At 46.4% G+C, this 21,541-nt stretch overlaps 1 protein-coding gene across 3 annotated transcripts in view; it reads left to right on the plus strand.

The window, feature by feature from the left end:
• LOC142557302 (uncharacterized) overlaps nt 1–20,741 on the plus strand; it is a 189,729-nt gene extending 168,988 nt beyond the window's left edge. For all 3 annotated transcript variants that reach the window (XM_075669032.1, XM_075669033.1, XM_075669034.1), the window contains 8 exons: nt 479–665; nt 2,293–2,415; nt 7,701–7,795; nt 11,159–11,283; nt 13,614–13,882; nt 16,243–16,312; nt 16,904–17,621; nt 18,666–20,741. In XM_075669032.1, coding sequence (XP_075525147.1) covers nt 479–665; nt 2,293–2,415; nt 7,701–7,795; nt 11,159–11,283; nt 13,614–13,882; nt 16,243–16,312; nt 16,904–17,621; nt 18,666–19,187 — 2,109 coding nt within the window. In that variant the 3' untranslated portion in view covers nt 19,188–20,741. The remainder of the gene's footprint in view (nt 1–478; nt 666–2,292; nt 2,416–7,700; nt 7,796–11,158; nt 11,284–13,613; nt 13,883–16,242; nt 16,313–16,903; nt 17,622–18,665) is intronic.
• Nucleotides 20,742–21,541: the final 800 nt, after the last annotated feature.

Raw genomic sequence — 21,541 nt, forward strand, 5'->3', positions numbered from 1 at the left:
AGGTTCGATGAATAAAGAATGCCACTGACGACCGCTAGAAGTGTCGTGGCGTAGCTCTCTTACCATGTTTCCTTCTCACATCGTGCCCCGTATTTTATTGGTGGAGCACACGCACCAGTATGCTTAGAACACTTCCCATTACGTCCGAAGGTCTAACGTAAATTTTAGATCGACCTTACAAAGCGACGCGGGCTCCGCTACGTTTTATGAAAGCGACTGGTCTCAGTCACCGATTGTAGGCGTGAAGTTATGGACATGCGCGCGTACTCACACCGACCAGTACCTTCTTCCCTCCTTCTACCCTCTCCTACCTTTTCCTCGCTTAAATCCCTTCCCCTGCGTAGGGTATCAAACCGGACCTGCGCCTGGTTGACCTCCCTACCTTTCCTTCCTTCCTTTTCATCCCTCTCCTGCTCCTTAGATCGAGCTGAGGAGAAATGTGTGTGCGCTGTCGTCACGTTTACGCATGGCTGTGCAGAACATTGTCCTCACCATCCCGTTCGAGGCGCTGTCAATGGCGATCAACAGCTCTCGGCTGGCCGCCGGCGAACCGTACCGGCCCATACACGAGGTCGAGAAGGGGCCCCGCATCTCGTTCGTGTCCTACCGAAACGACAAGTTTTTCCGGCCGGCTCGCCGAGACGACAAGTCGCTGGTAAGCGCAGGTAAGCGGCAGTGATGAGCGGCCACACGAATTCGGCTCCGTAACTCTTGCACCAAACTGCGATTGTTACGATCGCAGTTTTCATATCGCGCCGCTACGATCTTGAGGTAAGATGCACACTGTAGTTAAAAAGTATTCTCTGTTATGGTCTCCGGCTAGCCCGTTATTAAATCTCACGGAAAGTAATCGAAAAAAAAATGTTCAGAAGCACGCCTCCTCCGCCTTTTCTGCTACAGGCTTAAAACTGAGTCGCGAGAAAAGAAAAGTAGAAAATAAATGAACTCTAATAAATTACACTAGTAAATTACATCAAATAATTTAAGACGATGAGCAAAAATGAGAACAAGGTAAAAGCGGGACCCACGTTCCAACGAGTACATTGGCTCCCGCTTTTACCCTGTTTTCATGCTTTGCTCATCGTCTTGAATTTCCGTCTCTCGCCTTCCACGTGTTTTCCCTGGCTCAGATAATTTAGTTATTGATTCAGAGATTGCTCGATCGATTGAATAAGGAATTAAACACTGATTTATTAATTATTTGATTGATCGATTACTTGATAGAGTGAGTAAATGAGTGACATCACAAAAAAGCACCTGGCCTATGTGAAATGCCATATTGGTGGGCTCTGGAAAGAAGGAAGGAAGGAAAGAGTGGAGAAGGAAAGGCAGGGAGGTTAACCAGTTTTGCTTAACCGGTTTGCTACCCTACACATGGGAGCGGATAAACTTAGAGCACCTATGGAGCTGATTGCACGGCGCATAAAATCGGAAGACAACAGAAAACGTATACATAATATAGTTATGCATACACGAATAATAAAGTCCGTGAATACATAACTTCTCTTAGCTCAGGAGCGCAAGCTCGGAAAGCAATGCGCTAATTGCTCAAGTTCCTGGAGCCGGCAGTCCTGGGTAACCAACTCCATGTAGTCTCGATGCAAACCACCGGATCAAATGGTAGCCCCCACTAATTGAGCCTTTATTCACCTGCCCTCAGTGTTTGCACATTCATTGTTTGAGTTCATCGCTTGACAACCTTGTCTCTATGCAGGGTAGCAAATCTGAAGCGTGTCTGGTTGTCCTCCTTCCCTTTCCTTTCACTATTCTTTTTACATTTTCGTCTTCTTGACCTAAAGTTCCCTGAAGAAGGCGTACTACATAAGGAGTGGGCACACAAGTCTTAGATATTTTAATATAGTGTACAAGAGCGATGAAGACATAGTGAAGTCGTTAGTATGAGCATGAGTATAAAACAGGTTATGCATGTATATACAGAATACAACAGATATTTCATGCGTGATAGTTATCGGCGGGCTAATGAGACCGTTACTGCGGGTATGTCCATAGGCCAGCAGTGCTTACGAAGCGAAATTACGGTAGCACTAAAACGTAATATCCCTTTCGCAAGTTCCAAGCGTTACGGTTCAACGACCGCGTCTTTCAACTGGAGAATAGAGCAAGCGTTTGTAAAATTCGGCGATGTTCGCCATCACTTGGATAAAAGTATTCCGACTCGCATTCTCTCCGAGGGCGACGAAATATTGTGCGGAAAACGCACAGTGTGTTTGCACTGTGATGCTTCGGAAAAACCTGTTGAATGCCGACGGCGTCCTTCTTTCTCTCTTGCAGGTCAAGTGGTCCTGTCGGCCAAGATCGGCGATAGCAAAATCGAAAACCTCACCGATCGCTTGGTATATTCGTACCCTACGTGCCGTGCTGGAACGTACGTCTGCGCCTTCTGGGATGAACGCCGTGAGTACTTAGTTGTGCTTCTGCAGCTTTTCGTTTTTAATTGTGTTAATTGAAAAGTCAGCTTGCCACTTTTAGGCGGCGCAGGTTTGCTAGGCACGCAGCAAACTAGAAAGCAATGCGTACGAATCTTCGAGAGTGCTGAACTCAGTCTTAAGACACAGGTATTCGAGCAATATATATTTTTTTATGCACGTGACTTACATAGCAACGACCTACGATTAAATTCCCCGTTTTTACGCTGAAGAACCCTTCACGTAAGTAAGACTCACCGCATGACGAACGGTATGCCACGGTCTATTCGTTGCCTCCGAGATTTGGTGGCGTGCACGAGCACCAAACGCCATCGAATCTTGGAGGCTTCTTAGCGAATCGCTTGGCACGCGCGGCAGCTTCTATTAGACACGCACTCGGGAATAAAACGGGAAAAATTTACTAAATTTTACCTCCGTGTTTCGCATTGTATTTCCCTCGGCATAGATCTATCCTTCCCAGTCGTTCCTCGACAACCGTCACCTTATACCTCGAGCCATTCCGCATGAACGTCTCAGTGTGCAATCGCATGAACTGCTGCTGCTCAGCTTGGATTGTGAACGGTGTAGCTCATAAACATAAACGTGGCATTACAGTAACCCGCCGTTGTTGCTGAGTGGCTATGGTGTTGGGTAGCTGAGCGCGAGATCGCGGGATTGAATCCCGGTCGCGGCGGCCACATTTCGATGGGGGCGAAATGCGAAAACACCCGTGTACTTAGATTTAGGTGTGCGTCAAAGAACCCCAGGTGGTCGAAATTTCCGGAGTCCTCCACTATGGCGTACCTCATAATCAGAAAGTGGTTTTCGCACGTTAAACCCCATAATTTAATTCATTTTTTTGGCGTCACAATACACTTGTGACCGCTACGGTGCTTAAACACAGACATAGCATGAGGTGGCAGGCTGCATATGTGACAATAAAGAGAATCGTACGCGTCGCATGTATAGCTTAGTAGCATTTAAGGAAACACTTCGGAAAACATTAGATTCAAAGATATGCCAACATGCGAGTTGGATCTGGACATTCCTTTGAGCAAAATAGAATGTCTTGAAGAGTGTATATATTGTTATCTCAAAAGAAGAGGAAAGATAAAAAGAAATCTATTGTACTCTAAGTACATTTCACATCGCGGGACCCCTTCAGCGGAGCGTATCGTCGGTTAGCTCCCCTGACGTTTCATCTGCTCCGGCACTGAAGGGAACTGCGCTGCTTCCGCATTTTGGATAAACGCGCTCCTCAGAAACGCGAGTGGCGTGAGGTCATCTTGGCTACAAAACTCCAAAGAAGGCAAGTTTGCGGTGGCTTTCCCTCGCACAAATGTTACACGCCTGTCCTGAAAGACCGGCAATGAAATGGATGGTTTTGAGCAAGCGCGTTCAAGAGGTATAAGAAGCAAAAACTGCCTCACCGGGGATAAACCTGTTATTGAACGGCGGGGCAATTTTCAGGTACCGTAGCGGAGTGAATTGACAGTTAATGAAAATACAAATGAAAGAAGGTTTTTTTTTCCTTTAAAAGGTAGAGAATATGAGTCAAGAGTGAATTCTTTCGTAGCATTGAAAACGTCCACGATGGCTGTGTGCCCAATGTGGAAGCTGGAAATGAAACAGGAAAGGAACATTCACGCTAAGACCGAAGATTTCTAACACGAACTGCGAGGTACCTTAAAACTGTGTTCACACTACGCATTAACTCGTCATTTGATCTTGCGTATTGCGCATTACGAGGCCACGTACGTCACCAGTTCCTTCTGCCCTCACTGACACCATAGAGCGATCGATTCGCGATATGGCGAAAAGCGAAATCACAGTTGGGATCGGAGATGTACCGACGACCAAACGCCTTATTTCTCTTTTTTTTTTTGTGCCTTTCTACTTCTCCCTTTCTCTCCCCAATTCCCTTCCCCACGTAGAGTAGCATGTTAGCGGTGTCTGTACGCCGGCTAAAATCTCTGCCTTTCAATAAAGGGCTCTCTCTCTCTCTCTATGTATCTATCTCTCTCTCTCGAAAGGCCTGACAGCAACCATCCTCACTCGAGCCCAAGTCATGTGGAAATTTTAAATGAGTGCAGCAGACGCGTAGATCACGCTGTTAGCTCGCCGACCGCGATCGCTTGAACGCGTGCAGCGTTCCTACAGGTTTCATCTGTCGCCCATGCATGGAAGCGCCAGCGCGGTTACGGTGAAATATGTACTCCGTCGCCCACATAGCAGTCAACGCTGTGGCAGCTACGCAAGAATATCGATTAAGAAAATCTATAACTCCGCGCGTTCCGTCAAAGCTTCGCTGCGCGCAAGCTGGGTTCGCTCGCGCGAGTATGCAAATGAAGGCTCCTAGCGACGGGTTGAATATAAGAGAACCCCGAAAACAACAACAACAACAAGGATCTAAAACAACGCATTAGCAGCCACTGTACCACAGTGTGTTTGTTTCTAAGAATGAAATCTTGTTTCATTCAATGCTGAGCCTATACATAGTATGCACGTACGTCATTCAATGATACTCCGCGACTTCCGGTTTATGGCTTCGCCATAAACAAATATCTTGTGCGTGAATATCAATGAACTGTAACGTTGTACAACTACAGTAGCCATGCAAAAAAATAAAAAAGAAAGAGAGACTGTCATCTCAGTCCATCGCAAGAATTCATGACACGCGCTGCGGCGCCTCGACAAGTCCTGCCTTTTTCCCACGTTTCCTTTTATTTTCAACCATACTGATCTTCTTTAACTGCACATTCCCACGGTCACAACAGAATTAGTGTAACCTTTGTTCCTAAATGTAACGTCGTAATTTATCGGCACAACATTGCAGCCGTAAGAAAAAAAACTAACGTTGTCGTGAATGTACCGAAAAAGAAAGGCATTATTAAATCTAACATACTACCGTAGCACATGCACTGGGGAAACAAGCGGAAATCTTGAAGTAAGATGACGTAAACTAGTCTCAAACATGCAACTAAAGCACCTTATTTTCTATGCGTCACAGCGTCCACACATCAACTACAAAAATGAGCCTACTATGAGTGTGCAGCGCGATAATCAAGTGCGCAGCTCAAATCACCTCGCGGAAGGTTAAACTCTGTCTGAAAGAATAAACGTAAGCAAAGAGACACGAAAAAAAGTAATTACTTTCACCCGACTTCGCAAACATCTCGCTCCCACTGTGCGGAATGCTCTCCAAGTTCGCCTCGTTAAGCGAAATAGGATGCCGCCTGAATTCTGCGTAAGACAGCCTAAAGTAACATGATGCCTAAGTTAACTACGATAAAAGAAAGCACCGACGAACGCCGTGCTCATTGGTCTCGAGTATGCAGCGTAGATCCGGTCGTCGTGATGCCGACAACGCGAACAGCGGCCAGGCGGTTCCGCCCTGTGTCCTATTTACTTTTATTGCACACTCTTTCGAAGCACGACGCGCGCCGCTTGCCACCATCCCCGCGATTCTCGCGATAGCGTTGTTGAAAATGAGCTATCGGAAAACAGCCGAGCGCACCTTGATGAGAATGAGTAACGAGGCTTTCTTTCCTTTTTTTTTTTTTGATTTCAACAACGCGAAGTTGACGAATGAATTGCGCAGATACGGAGAACTGTCTTTAAAAAAAAAAAAAAGAAGATTATATGGTTTTACGCGCCAGAAGCACTTTCTGATTTTCTGGCGCGCCGTAGTGGAGGGCTCCGGAAACTTGGACCACCTGGGGTTCTTTAACGTGCACCTAAATCTAAGCACACGGGTGTCGGAGAACTTTCTATGTACGTATGAAAGACAGATTTACTTAGTGAGTTGACCTGCGTCTTCGAGAAATGGCTTTAGCGCCCACGCCTTGATAGCGGCCTAGTTAAGTTTCTTTTGCTTCGAGCATTTATTACTGCACTGATGGCGAACAAACTGTGGCAAAGCGGCGGATTCTCACGGTATTATATAGATTACAACTCTAAACTAATGTAAGAAAGAAAAAAGCCAGCAAGTAACGTGTCACTCAGTTTTCAGCTCATTTAAAGAAAGGAGGCGAGTACATTGATGCGTCTGAAACATGAACAAGGACAATTTTCGCTAAACAAGGTGACGATATAATTTTACGCAACCACACGTGACCCAAAACCTCGCGATGACTAAGCGCAGACAAAAAAAAAAATCCAACTCACGCATATTGTGAGCCGAGAATGATTTGCAAAAAATCAACGTCGTTGTACTCGGCTTGGAGGCGATAAACGTGCCTGTTACAGTGGCACGTAAGAAAAGCACACTTCTCGCGCCGTTTGCAGCCGTTGCTACCACGTTCTAAGTAGGTGAAGGCATTCGTTAGAGACGGCAGCGTTTTTCTTGCACGAAGCCGTGCGGAAAAGCTAGTTGTTCTCCCGCTTTCTATTTTCATGGGAACAATCGGTCTTGCAATACGTGTGTTCTGGCGCGTATACTACATCTAGTATGAGTCGCCAGCTGGCCTACCGGCCAAAGTGCGGGCTTCAACAGAAACAGTGACTCTGCGCTTCCTTTGAAAAATTTCGGTAGCGGGACACAAGTGGCACGGCCGAGTTCATAAGTGCAAGCGCCTCTGCCGCGGCGGCCGTATAGTGTTACCTGCTCGTACAAGGTTGGTCGAAAAAATATTCGAGGCCAAAGTTTGCACCAAAGAAAAAAAAAACATGCAGGACAATTCAATATAGCTATTACCAACCAGCCAACAGATTGCGCGAACACGTTGACTTCATGCGCTGTGGGTGTGTCATGCAACGGATGTTGGCACTCGGAAACTGTGGGTGGTGACAGTCTCCCTTGCCTGCTTCGCGAAAACCTTGGGACTCTCATAATCCGATACGTGAAAAGCCACAGGGCACGAAGTCAGCGTGTTCGCGCCGCCTGTGACTTGGAAACTTTTGACCAGCCCTGTACCTTCCGTCTCTCCCATTTCTCGCACATAACGCCGCTCGTGAGTCGCAGCGATGTTCTTGTAGGGTGCGCCGACAGAGAATTGATTATTTCGATGAATCACTTATGTATCGCCATCCGTTTTCACCCTATATGCTTGAACTGTTTCGTGGCGAACCAGTGACCGTTACTATATGTTTTTTCGCTTCACGTTCGGTTTGGCTCGAGACCCCTTCTACGAATATCGGTTCGGGTTCAGTTCTAGCTAGAATTCCATTTCCAGTACTGTTTCCGGTACGCATCGGTGTTTGGTTCGACACCCTGATATAATCTAATGAAGTTTTTTTTTTATGGTCTACGCTCATGATACCCTTTTGTTTCAGGTAAGGAGTGGTCCACTGCCGGCATCACGACCAATCAGTCCGGAAATGTCACCCTGTGCGGCTCGACCCACATGACTGTGTTCTCGCTTTTGTTGGTACGACACCCACGCCAGTTGCGTTATCGCATTTTTTTCTTTCTTTTTTGTTTGCTGTAACATTTGCCAACAACTCAAAGCTAGGTCATCGTGTCGGGCGGCTGTTTCCAGGCCACCTAACAATTATTAGCTTTAAGAAGGAACTGCGGCGCGCCCGAGAAAGCTTGTCGAGCGGCATCGATAGCATCATCACGATGCGGTTTTTTTTTTTGTTCTTCTGGCAACGGACGTGTCGTGGAGATGAGGCAGCTAGTCAGTGATTAAATGTGTAATGGACGATTTATGTTCTCTCCGTATTGCCAGCGGTGCAAAAAAAAAAAGAACTATGACTAGACATCTTTATGGCCAGGTTAGTGAAGGGCAAATAACACAACAGCCACGTGGTCGAAGGGGTTGTAACCGGAAAACGACGACGCCGATGCCCCGATCACATGGCGCACCAATTTCAGCCTCACGGAAGCTGTTGTAACCATGCAGATGACGCCGTGAAGAAGCTGAGCAGGCTTGACCACTATGTCGTGCCAACGCTACGTGTAAAATCAATGCCATTCTGCTAGTGAACGCCGCAGTTCTAAGTCATGGGAGCACCCAGTAGAGCAAAACATGGAAGTCGAGGGTCGCGCTAATTTTGTTTCTATTTTGAAGTTTCCACGACCAATAACTTGAGCTTGCGTTTGTAATTATCAGTAATTATCATAATTTATCTTGCTGCGTCTTACTTTTGTGATATGCTGACAATAGATCTATAGCAGTAATAGTGACTTTAGAAAAGGGCGGCAAAACCCCCTTCAACCCTTTCTACAGATGAAAATAAAGTAAAGAAACAACTTCGTCCACTACTGGTATTTCCGGAAGCGTGCAGTGGAACAGCGGACGCCCTGGCAAGCGCGCTTTCTCGAGGCCTTTTTTTTTTTTCTTATTACAGGGAAGCAAAACCAAAGAACATAGACTAAACGCATAAGCCAATAATCAGCGAAAATAAACACGAATGATAGAAGTGAAACTAATTATGAGTTCCACTAGAGCACTCGTATATACCTGTTTCGGAAAGGTGCCCTTAACTGCTCACGGTCGCTCGGCATTTTTATCCATCATTCTTGCTCCCCTGAGCATATCCAAGCCAACAGGAGATATGTGATGTGAGGCAAGGTTTTGTCTTTTATTACACCAATCTACCTGTTAGTCACTGAACTATTTCGAAGTCTTTTTTGAATTCCTCTGTCTACCATCTTGCCCCTCCCCCTAACTAAAAAAAACTCTTGCGAATGATCATTAAAATGACCAATACTTTCGAGTTTTTCCATAATTTGCAGGGAACGAAGAATTCATTGATCTCCTGCCAGGTCTTCAGCGGAAGCGTTAGGGTGTAATTTGCGCCGAGATTAGAGCGTAACACCATTTCGCAGAATGACTGCACCTATACAATGATTTCAGAAGCCACGCCAGCCAACACTGTAGTAGATGAAGTGGACGTCGTGCAAATTGAAAATACTAGACTAACTTTGAGAATGAAGCGCTATCCACCGTGATAACCTGCTGCTGTCGCAGTGAATGAGTTCAGATCGAGAGGGACTGTCGTAGCCTACTGTTTCTTTTGTCTTTGTTGCTTCTTTTGCGATCATGTAATAGAAGTACCACCATATAGCTTTAGCAGCTTATTGATTATGCACATAAGGAAGTCGGACGACAATGCTGCGTAAATAAAGAAAGAAAGTGACTTCCGACAGTTGCCTAATCGTGTTGAATGGATTTCGAAAGAAAGCAAGAAGTAGCGCAGCATACGCGCAGGGCTCGCTGTGTCCTGCCTCTGTCTTTGCTGCGTTCCACGTTATACTTGCCTTTTGTCCTCAACCTGTCAGCGTTAAGTACTATTCAAGGCCACAATCAGAGCCCGTCTGCGAGCATGAGGATCCCTCGAGTCACCCTAAGAAGATCCGCCGCGGTCCGGGATCATTCACTGTGCCAAGCGCAAGTTCGCCTTCCCTCGGGGCTCTCACTATAGACAGGTCAGACGGAAACCTGCCGTCAGGTTAAGCATATCCCAGCGTCGCTAAGCACACAGCACTCGACGTACCGCGCGCGAGCGATAATTGCAGAAGGTACAGACGTGTCCGTCGCTGTCAGTTCCCGCTAGCCCCCCCGCGGGAAGTGAGGCTCTCTGGGTGTCCCGCGACGTTTCGGTCAGTAACTGCCGGCAAGAAAAAAGACGCAGGCCCATTACTGCGACAGGCCTCGCTCTCTGCAGGCACGTGAACGTGAACGGACGGCAAAGCACTGAACGACGAGAGAACCGGCACACTTCAGCGATTCTCTGGGCTTTAAACTCGTTAACTGCGACAGCAGCCAGGCTGTCGCAGCGGGCACCGCCATTATCTCGATAACCTTTCTTTCTTTTTTTCTCTTCGCGACACACTTAACGTTGTTGCGTAAACTTAACGTTGTTGTTAACCTGCCGCGACCCGCGAAGTGCTACAAGCACAGAGGCCAACACTCTCACAGTCTGCCTGGCGCCCTAAACTGCGCGCAAGATTGCTAAGCACGAAGGCTTAGTCAAAGCGCCCTGGTTAGCGCGTCTGCCTCCTCTATAGTGCACATTGTCGAATGTGCACGCGTTCGACCCCCAGTGCGAGTGATCGCTAAAGCTTCTTTTTTTATTTATCGCAACTCGGCGAGGCGTAAAACAGAGCAGGGTTTGGCTACGGGCTCCTTGGTATTCCATTGCGAATTGGTATTCCATTGCGAAGTTGGTATGCCATTGCGCTGTAAGTGATGTTCGCAGTAAAACAGAGGACAAGGAGTTGAAAACGATAACGTAATGGAAAGACGGACGCAAAGCCGAGTTTCGAGCCTCTAACGGCTGTCAAATTAAACGAATCACCTGTAGGTAGTGTGACGACCGATAACCGCATTAGATCAATGAAATGTGTGCTTTCTGGAGCGTTATTCAATCATTCAGAGATAGCGTGACGCACACACTTTTCAATGCGATGTGCTCCTTGCAGTTGCAGTACGGCTGCCAGCAAAAAGATCAGTTTGTTCGTAATGTCAAAGCCTTTAGCGCAATTCAAAAAGACAGATACCTGACAGAGACACAGGACAGCACTATATGTCACGTCCCTGTCTTCTTGAATTGTGCTTGAGGCTTTGCCATTATGAGTAAACCGTACCAACTCGCCCAAGAATCATCCTTGTAAAAGACCAGATATCACATAATGGCCTTGATACGACTGGCTTCGCTTCTACGTAGCCGGGTCAACCAGGTTCAGGACACTGCAGTGAGAGGGCGGCTCGATTTCAATGTTATTCTTGACGTCAGCTGGGGGTGTTTTTGGCTCGTGCGTTGATACTCGACTCCATCCGCAGGATCCTATGCCGGGGATGGCCATGACACCGCACCACTACCGCGTTCTCTCGATCATATCCTACATTGGATGCATCATGTCCGTTGTGGGCCTGTTCTTCACCATACTGACCTACGCTCTTTTCAGGTAAGTCTATTGCGCGACATATTAGTGAGGGGCGTTTTTTTGTTATTTCGACATGAAGGGCTTGTTCTCTTTCTTTTTCAGGCATAAATATCTACGTAACCCATCGTAACTATATTCTTCTCGGTAAACGTTCGAGAAATGTTCCAGTTGTGCTGGCTTTCTTATGTTTACGTGTTTCGTTCAGTAATGGGTAGTTATCTACCCGCGTAGTTATCTTTCAAGATAACTACGCGGGGCGTTGGATCATTGTAATTCTGGTATATAATATAGTGCACGTAGTTATTAACAAGGTTCTTCCCGGGCAACGTTTTTACTGAGCACTTTTACAAAGAAAAGGTTAGCCACTCGGGTTACTCTTAGTCGTCTAGCTTAGTAAGTGGCATGAAATGATTTACCACGTAACGTAGGAAATTTTACACAGTACGCACTTGCGGTATCATGGTTTATTCTGTGTAGCAGGTATCTGGGGAATGGCAGGTGTAAAAACACGTAAAGTGCACAATTCATGTATGATATAATCACCCGGACTTTCTGTGTTTCGGCGCTCTGTCTATTGTAATGGCTTGCATGAAAGATTTTCTTTGTAACGTTGAACTGAAAAAAAAATTATCTCAGGAGACGTAAATGCTCGCGCCTACCATCGCGCTATGAACGTAGCACGACACGTCATCACAGTCACTACCGTATTTTTCACAACGCTTTCATTGCAATTAAATTACAACACGTTTCGTTTCTGACAGAAGACGAGGGAGAGGGTGACACCCTGTTCTCAGAGTAGTCGACGTTACCCTCCAATTTGATGACTTGTGAGATTTATTTATCCATTGTATAGAAAGTTACAGATCTCTTCCTTCAATGCTGTACATTTTCTTTACACTGCAGCCTGCTTACTGCTATTTGTCGATATTTTTCTATGGCATATCTGCAGCTTGCCAGTTGGCAACCCCGTGGACCACAAGAGTTTAACGTGTTAAAGAAATTCTTGAATAGTCGATATGTAGAACTTATATGGTCAGAAGAACAGTTACACAATAGAAAAAAGAGATCGTTGAAGGGTCTTTATACAGTCTAAGCTCATATAGTCACCTATTGAATGTGAAATTCTTATATACCCACAAAGTCGGTGAATGCAGCCATGTTTGTGAGCCATAATGTTTGCCTGGCGCCGTCTATGTCACATTTCATTTGGAGAAAGCACAGGCCGATCGAAACCCTAATGAACTGCGTCAATGAGCGTTTTCTGGAATATAATTATAATTATAGTTACAACACCTTGGAATTCAGGTGCATGGTTATAGGTGTAAACCTAGGTTTGAACGCTACACTGTTTGAGAAAAAAGTGCGTATCAAACTACTTTGACGATCTTGAAAGGAGCAGAGGCTGTGAATCTAGGTGACGGTTGTGCAAGTATAGCGTTCGCGTGCAGATAAAAGAGCTGGCATTCCTGTCACGGTCGCAAGAAGAACTCTGCTTCTAATTTTGGTTCTTGTCGCGAGCTATTGCGCGCAATCTATCCGCTTCTTTAGTTCTTTTTTTTCGTTCTTTTGTCTTAACTTCGTTTCTTGTCTGGAAAATACAATGAATGCATTTCTATGTGTGCACGAGTGCAAAAAATATCATTTGGAAGACAGCGCTTTCTCTATGTTCTAGTCTCTTTCATTTCTGTCCCCGCGTGCGTATGCTGCGCTAATAGTTGATGTAGACGACTTTTACAAAAGAAAACAACTTTATATTTACACAACTTGCGCTGTGTTGTGGCATCTTGTGCAGAGGGCGCTTATTGATATTAAGATCGTCCGTTCGTCATTCGCTTACGACTAGTGAATGCTCCCCGAATTCATCTCATTGGTGCACACGCACGCATACTGCTAATAAAAACGCAAACTTACATTATGCAGTCTATGTTATGCTGTTAAAAATAATATCAGAGAAGTATTTTCAACCACAGTTAAGTGCATGAATTTTTTTCTCTTTTAAGAAATTCGCTAATTACGCAGACTTCAATATATAGCAGATCAGTTTTCGGAAACCCTCAAGGTGGGGTAAAGTGTATTAAGGAGAAAAATTCTCGTCCTCGCGATTTTTGATTTTGTATATTCATAATAGATCAATGCGGACACCTTCTCTAAGTTGAGCTGCAGCCGGTGCTGTTCTGCTACTACGTATTCTCTTTACCAACGAACAACAGTGTATCTCATCACACTGCGTCAGTTTTGCCGTAGTGCCTAAAGTGGGAATTATTGCTAAAGCTTGCATGGCCGCTTCTGTTACTAGACCTTTGTCGCTTAATCAGTAACAGCGGCGTTTTCTCAACCTCTGCTTTTGCCAGGTGCCTGAACAAGGACCGCTCGGGCAAGATCCTTCTCAACCTGTGCTCAGCCATGCTGTTACTGAACCTGGCCTTCCTCATTGGTTCCCTGCACGAGCGCTTTCCCAAGCTGGAGCTGTGCATGGGCACGGCCGTGGCCACGCACTACTTCCTGCTGGCCTGTCTCGCCTGGATGGGCGTCGAGGCCGCCAACATGCACCAGATGCTGGTTCACGTGTTCGCCACGTCCGAGACGTGCTTCATGCTCAAGCGTGTCCTCATAGCATGGGGTAACGGAGCCTCTCACTTCCTCTTGGCTTCTAAGTCGCACGATGGTAGCCGAAACGCGTGGTTAGATGCCGACCGGACCCACGTTAGTCTATTACTTAAAGGGGGCCTTGAAACGCTTTTTGAGCGTGTTAAAAGAAGAAGACGTTGACAATTAACGAGGCTCCTGTGAACTTGTGAGCCAAATATTCTTGCAGTTCATACAGCAGGGAATTTACCATCTCGTGTCAAAAGCAGTGAACGGTCGCTTGCTCTCGCGTCCACAATGACGTCATCGAAAGCAGCTGGCCTGCAAACGCTATTGGCCGATTTCGTGATCGCGAGAACATTCTCGGTAAGACATAATTGGTAATATTTATGTAAATAATTCTTTAAAATATATACACGTTTCTGCGATGTCAAAAAGGCAGAAAAATAATTTCACATTCGCACTGCGCGTAGCTGCGTCTGCTGCGCGTGGCCTAAGAGATGGCAGCTGCGTGCTGCTTAGCGTAGACTACCGCGCCTGCCACGTGGTGTCGCGACGAACCCATTCGTTAACGCGACACAACTACTGGCCTTCTGCGCTATGTAGCTTCCAGCGCAGTAGCGAATACGAAACGGGAGCAAAAGCCCGGTATGGGTGCGATAACTCCAGCTATAGTGGAGATTCAAAATATTTGTGCGGCATAAGATTTGTGGGATGACGTTATCTATTAGTGAGGCCAAGCTATGGTTAGCCGGAAAAGTGTTTTGGGGCCCCCTTTACGTGATGACTGCGAAGCTTAACTTGCCTTGCAACGCATTCATGTAAATTTGACGTCTCACTGACGCCCTCGGGTCGGTAAATAATCGGTCGTGGCATAATTTGGACATCTCAGTTTGGTCCTGCCGTAAGCATCACGCGGTTGTTGATGTACAAATATAGAGGAAGACGGGAGAACTTAGTGCAAAGCCCTGCATACAGATAGCGTTGTAATGTGTACGATATGCGCACGACACAGAAAAGACACGACATTGTCAAAAAGACAGCAGTGACAATAGTTGATGCGATATGTGTGATTTCCATTAATGCGTATGGCACTCTCCAGTTAGTCAAACCAGGCTTCTTTGTGACTGTCTGGCCATCTAGCTTTCCAGCTATCCCCTCAGAAAAGTAATCCGATTCCTAAGTTCGCGCAGTCTAGAAATGCGGGCCGATCCCGGTGGTTGCGCGGTCTAAAAATGTAGACCGTTTGCTCGGGTATGTGTCACCGGGTATGTATCGCTCTTCAACGAACCTTTGACGCCGACTTCATTATGCGCGGCTGGGCGTGACCCGGGGACCTCTGGAATTCGCCACTGGAATGTACTACTGAGGGAGTTCCGCTTTTCAACGAACCCCTTTGACGCCGAGTTCGGTCACTGTGTATGTGTAGGGTATGCGTAGAATTCACGGTGGCGCCACAAGAGGGCGCAGCGTGTCCAGACGGAAGCGAGAGACTGGAGCCCAGCACGGTCTCATACATGAGGCGTTTGAACTGTTCGCCTACTTAGATAGCCATCGTAGATTGAGTTCTGCATGAATTTTTATGTAATAGGTGAGCAGTGCACCGTGCCGCATAACAAACGCCCGTCGGCTGCTTTGACTTTGAATCTGTGAGCGTTGTTTTACTCTCTTCGGTGACGCAAGAAATCCCGAGGTCTTGCCTAAAGCTTTGATGACTTGCAGACGCTGCGGGATGTTTAAGGTGGTAGCTACTGATTTTGCGTCGGCAGCTAGTAAGTCTTTGGCATTTTTGTTCAACGACCAGCCGAACAGTATTCGTGTTGCTGTATACAATGGTTTGGAAATATTTGTCAAATATCTATACTAGTTTAACAGCTATCGGAATGAACTTTACTTGATGATGTTGCTATCAAACATTGTTTTCGGGGATGGTACCGCAAAAATATTTATGGATGGTATTGAGTTGTCTATCCAGGCATCACAGTAGGTTAGTTTATGTATAGAGTTGTCAGGCTTGCACTAAGTTACTTGATAAGACGTCAGTCCATGGTGATAGCATGTCACATCATTGATGTGTTAGTTTTGGTACTGATGGCTAAGTTGTCGTGTAGCATCTGTAAGATAATGCTCAAATTAGATATATTGATAAATTAGGCAAACTCAGGCGAGGATATATTCCTTTCTCAAGACGGAGCTTTCGAGTACAAGTAATTTTTCCGGTGTTATGGTTGGTGTCAATGTTTGTTGGCTTATTATGATATGCTTAATAAAAGTCAGGCCGCTCGCTTAATCCCATCTTTTTCTCGTTCAATACAAAAGCTGAATGTTATTGCAAGGGTGGCTGTAATGAATTTTCCGCAACCTTTTTTTCTGACTCCTCTCTTTTTATTTCAGGCATTCCAGCTGTAATTGTTGGAACGTGTCTCTCGATAGACCTGGAGCCCTATAGGAGTCACGATGACTAGTAAGTAGAGCTTCGTCAATGACCCTTTGGGGAGGGTAAATAACTCAACTATATACTTATCAGAAAAAATTGTTAAAAAAAACGACACTAGGCCCAGCATTCTTGTACGTAAAGAAGCTCTGGCCTTTCACTTGAAACAAGTACACCCCGGAAATATATCACTAGACCAAAAAAAAAAAAAAATGAGGCTAGCGTGGCGGGTACGGTAATCAAAAATCCTCTATCACGCACAAGCTAATCTGTTTATTTTTTTTTTCACATCTTGCGCTATGCTACCCTCTTCACTTCGAAAGCATTTCATTAATTGACGGACTGATTTGTTGTTAGAAATGTTAGAAACTTTTGTCACCGCCTTTCTTAAAATATTTCATTATCACTCGAATGGGCATAATTGACACGTGGAAAGATAGATTTCCAGAAACGTGTTTAAATACGTGATAGGAAATTTCGTTCGCATAGACCTCAATTTTATCGTGGGCACACAGTAAAGAATCGATAGAAATCAAGCCGCACCTATAGCGAACACTGCTTTGCACCATAGAAGTACCTTCACAATTACTGATTGCTTGTGCTGTCTTTTCTTCTCCTCAGCTGCGTGATATCATCGCGAAACCAGTGGATCTACTACATCGCATTCCTGGGCATCTCTTCGTGTATTCTATTCGTCAACTTGATCGTCTTCATCATGGTGACGAAAGTGCTCTTCAAGCCGCGAATGGCCGGAGCTGCCGGGAAGTCGGCCAACAACTCCGCCTCCAGTTCAAGCTCCGGCGTTCCAAACCCTCTTCCCATCACAGCGGCTCAAGTTCGCGGCGCCTTCACAGTGATGACCCTGCTCGGGGTCACCTGGATATTCGGCGTGTTCGCCGTGGGCGAAGCCAGGACCGTGTTCCAGTACGTCTTCTGCGTCTGCAACTCGATGCAGGGATTTCTCATCTTCGTCGTGCGAGTGCTTCAGTACCCGGAGGCCCGGGCAGCCTGGGCCCAGCTGGCAACTACGGGCACGTTCAAGAAGAACCGCGGAGGTGCGGTTCCCGCGGGGTCCTGGTGCACCAACTCGAACACCAAGCGCAACAGCCACTCGTCCATGGTGCGGGTCACGTCGGCAAGCACGGACAGCACCAGCACCGTGGTCTTCAACAGCAACATCTGGAGCAAGGGAGGAAGTGGCGGCCCCGCTGCTTCCAAACATTCGACCAACAGACTACCCCGCTTCTCTAGTGTCGGCAGCCTGCTGAAGAACTGCAACCTGCAGAAGGACGACAAGATGACCAACGCCGGAACGCTGTCTAGGAAGCAGAAGGCCAAGGTTTGTGTCATTTTATATCTAGTTGACTGTACGTAGCTACGTGCACGCGTGCTCAGCAGGGGACTAGCAAGGGAAGCCTTATTCTGTAGCCAACGTTTCAGCAAGGCGAGATTGTGCACTAGCGAATACAACTTTCCTTGCAAAAACATTGGCTGCGAACGAGGCTTCCTTTCCCTGCCCACTGTAGATGGGCAACCTCCATCTTGCTGTGGTCATTGCGTTTTTTTTGTGTGTGTAGCGACGTACAAACAAGTAATCCTACTTGGGGATATCGTACGAACACCGGCTTTCGTAATTTTCTCGTCGGTGCTTTGCCGTCGTTCGCGAGCTTGAAAACAAATTTTTGGCGGAATATTATCTTCATCACTGTCATTAGGAGCCTATATGGAAGATTCTGCACTGCTGAAGAAGGCCTCTTCCAGCGATCTGGCAGAATATACACGAAGGCATCTGTGACATTACTGCGAAACTCCCGCCTGCCAAAGCACCTAATATCGTGTGAGGAGGCAGCCATCGACCGTTTATGGAATCTAGACCTTTATAATTTTTGGCAGCATCACTCGCACTTATGACATTGCGAAGTAAACAGCACGCCTGCAATTTAATAACACTGAATGGTTGTGCCTATCTTTTGGGATATACTATTTTCAAGATGACCAGCAGCGAGCTAAGCAAAGGAGCGGACGCAAAGCAATCAGATGGGACACACCCCACAGGCTCAAGAATCATTTTTGAAGGCAGGGAAAAGAGCAGTCACTCACTCGTGTATAAAACAAACTTATTATCATTTTGCTTCTTTTATTGGCAAAAGTCATGCCGTTCTACTTACATCTGAGCTGTAGCATAATGCTGCTATGACATTTGCATCCACGCGCTACCTTGTATACTCCCCTTCAGAGTAACTGTCTTCAAAATGACTTTCAAAAACATTTCGCACGATCCGTGCGCAATTTAACGATGTTCAATTGAAAGCTTATTTACTTGCGATGAAAATGCCGCCCTGTTTTCTAACCCTTTTGTAAATCTGCTTTCCACTCACTTCAGGCGATCACCGAAGAGTCGCATGCCAAAGAGAACCACAAAGAATTCTATTCCGGCGACGAGCAAGTCGCAGCCGTAGTCCCAAGCCTCTACGTTGGTCAGGAGCAGCACATCATCAAGAGCAGCAGCCTGAACGCGTCGGACCCGCACAACTACGTCGACGAGAGCTCGCGCAGCGCGGCTACTACGCTCACTTTTGCGCCCAACCAAAAGACGCACATTCTCTTCGCCTACGCCGGCGGCGAAACAACTCCCATACGGATCAACGGCATCGTGCCGTCACCAGAGGACAAGCCGAGGGTCGAGTCCTTCAGCACGTTCCAGAGGTCCTCGCCCGTCCCTAGTGCTCCCCAGATTCCAGAGCTGCCCCAAGCCAGGACCTGTCCCGTAGCAACAGCAGCAGCAGAACCAGTCAGCGTCGCTGCGACGGAGAGTGAGCCAACTCGTAGCTCGCTGAAGACGACATGTAGCGACGAAACGTCGTTCCTAGTTACGGATGGAGCAGCCACGACATTCGTGTCTTGATGAACTAGCCGCGACAGTCGGACGTTGCTGTGCTTTGGCATCTCTTGTGAACGTCGGTCGGCGACAGACTAGGACGGAGTGCCTTCTAGCCCCGACCGGAACACTGGTAGGCGCCGAGCTCCTTGCCCTGGAAACGAATAGCGTCCGCAGCCTTTACCGCAAATGCACCTGCGCCAGATATGGTGTCCTCGACCGAGACACTCACTTTGTCAAGTTGGAGTGCTGCAGCATGGAATATTCGAAGACACAGCCGGGTCATCATGGAAAAAAAAAAAAGAGTCCCCACGTGTTTTTGCTTGCGCATGAAGTACATTAAGAACCAATATCTTTCCTTCGGCTCATAATGACCTAGTGCAGCTACATCAATTATCAGTTGCTGTGACTGAAGAGCTGTGGTCTTCCCAAGAACAGTGATCTCAACGTCTTGTGATTGAGACGGCGATGGTGACTTGTTAGTAGCCGTTGTTTCTTTTACACCGCCCTCTTTTACGTGCAGCCCTGCACTGGACAAAGGCAGTGATGTGCGTCGCAAGCGTTAACTTCACAACCTGTTATAGATGACATAGCCTGCTGCAGACTGCGCTAGTCCTTCGAACATTTTACTGAGATTTCTCTTTTAGTGCGCCTTACTTGTGAGACAAATCAAAACTGAAACCGTGGGCCATGGCTGTGGGCGGCCAGGTACGTTCCTTTATGCCTTTTCCGTCAGCGAATTATTCAATCGTGTTCGCTGTGGGGCGAGCCAAAAAACACGTTGTGATTTCTCTACTATGTCAACACGTTGTGAACTTTTTGTTACTGTGACAGTTACCGTTCGGCCTATATACTGTGGAGCATGCATCCCTTTGCGAATATATTCAAGACTGCTTCTCAATTGGCGATACCTGTTTCATATAACAGAAAAATATTTTGCATGGAGATCTCCATCTCAATTTACACGTTCTACTTCTGCGTGGCCTGCTATGTCCTCTTCTACGCATGTACCGTGTGTCGCGGCTAATGTTAGCCAAGCTATTCAACGAAAAAAAAAAGTGATTTAAAAACGCCGTGCAAGATAGAAATATGGGACCTATAGGGAACAAAGCTGATTCTTCGACTAGTTTGTACGCTGTGCTCATAATGGCAAAGCTTTTAGCGCAATCCAAAAAAGACAGGGACTTGACAGAGACACAGGACAGCGCTGGTCGTGTGTCTCTGTCAAGTCCCTGTACTTTAGAATTGCGCTGAAGGCTTTGCCATCATGAGTAACCCTATCGGGAGTTCAACCGTCAGCGTTCTGACAACCGCACAAGGTGTGTTCCAAATTTATATCTTGCACTGTGTTTTTTCAGTCGTTGTTTCCGATTAACAGCATGACTAAAGTTATCTGGAACATCCTATGTATCACTGTAAATTTACAAAAATTGGAGGCAGTTGTCTGAGGGATATTAAACTACATTTGTGTCTGAACCATCCTAATGCTACAATATCTGTGAACACTGCCCGTATTGCTGTCGCAAAAACCACTGGCGTTTGAATTTTTGTAAGTAAAAGGAGTTTTACCTCTCAGCGACATCTCGTTCTCTCTTTTGTAAGCAGTACCATTCATTGTTCCACACGGACAAAAGTATGCTTTGCTAATACTTTTTATTCTATACGAAGGATGCTTATACATATTTTTTTTTTAGTTTGCAAGTTTCCCTTGCAGCATAAAGCATGCGATGCATGCAGGTTAAGTGTAGATGTATAATTGATTTCGTTCGATGAAGTTCAATAGTGATCTGTGCTGCAGACCATAGATTTACTTGTCTCTGTCCGGCCCTAATGTGCAAAACTGCAGCTCGTGCTGCCAGTTTCGCAATTTTACTGTCCTCATGGCGGTAGAATGCCCGCAATCTACATGCACTAACATGCAATTTTATCATCGATCTCTTGCAGACTAATTATGCTGCGCCAAACGTTACATTCTCGAGTATATAGGACGTACTCACCAACAGTCGCCAGCTTGTTGACGTTGTTGTGGCTGTGCCCCGAACACCATAAAGTTTCGAGGAGGGAAAGTTCATCAGACGAAACACAACAGCTAACTTCCGTGCCTTGCGCTTCCTCATACTGGCGCCTAGGAGAACGCCTTCACAATGTCTTACAAAGAGAAAAATAAATCCGGCATATCCTTCGTTGGAACTCCCGCAGGCACATAGGCTTAAAGGGCGCAAAGGGCATATGTCACGTGCAGGAAGTAACCTTACAGGACCTACACTGCCGCAGCCACGTCCACTTGCTTCTGCAGAAAGCGTTGCTTCGGCACATGCAACGCTGCCAGTGACAATGCACGTGCTCACGCCGATTCTCGTCGTGTATGAACGAAACGAATA

The sequence above is a fragment of the Dermacentor variabilis genome, chromosome 9, assembly GCF_050947875.1.
Source record: "Dermacentor variabilis isolate Ectoservices chromosome 9, ASM5094787v1, whole genome shotgun sequence".
Taxonomy (NCBI): Eukaryota; Metazoa; Arthropoda; class Arachnida; order Ixodida; family Ixodidae; genus Dermacentor; species Dermacentor variabilis.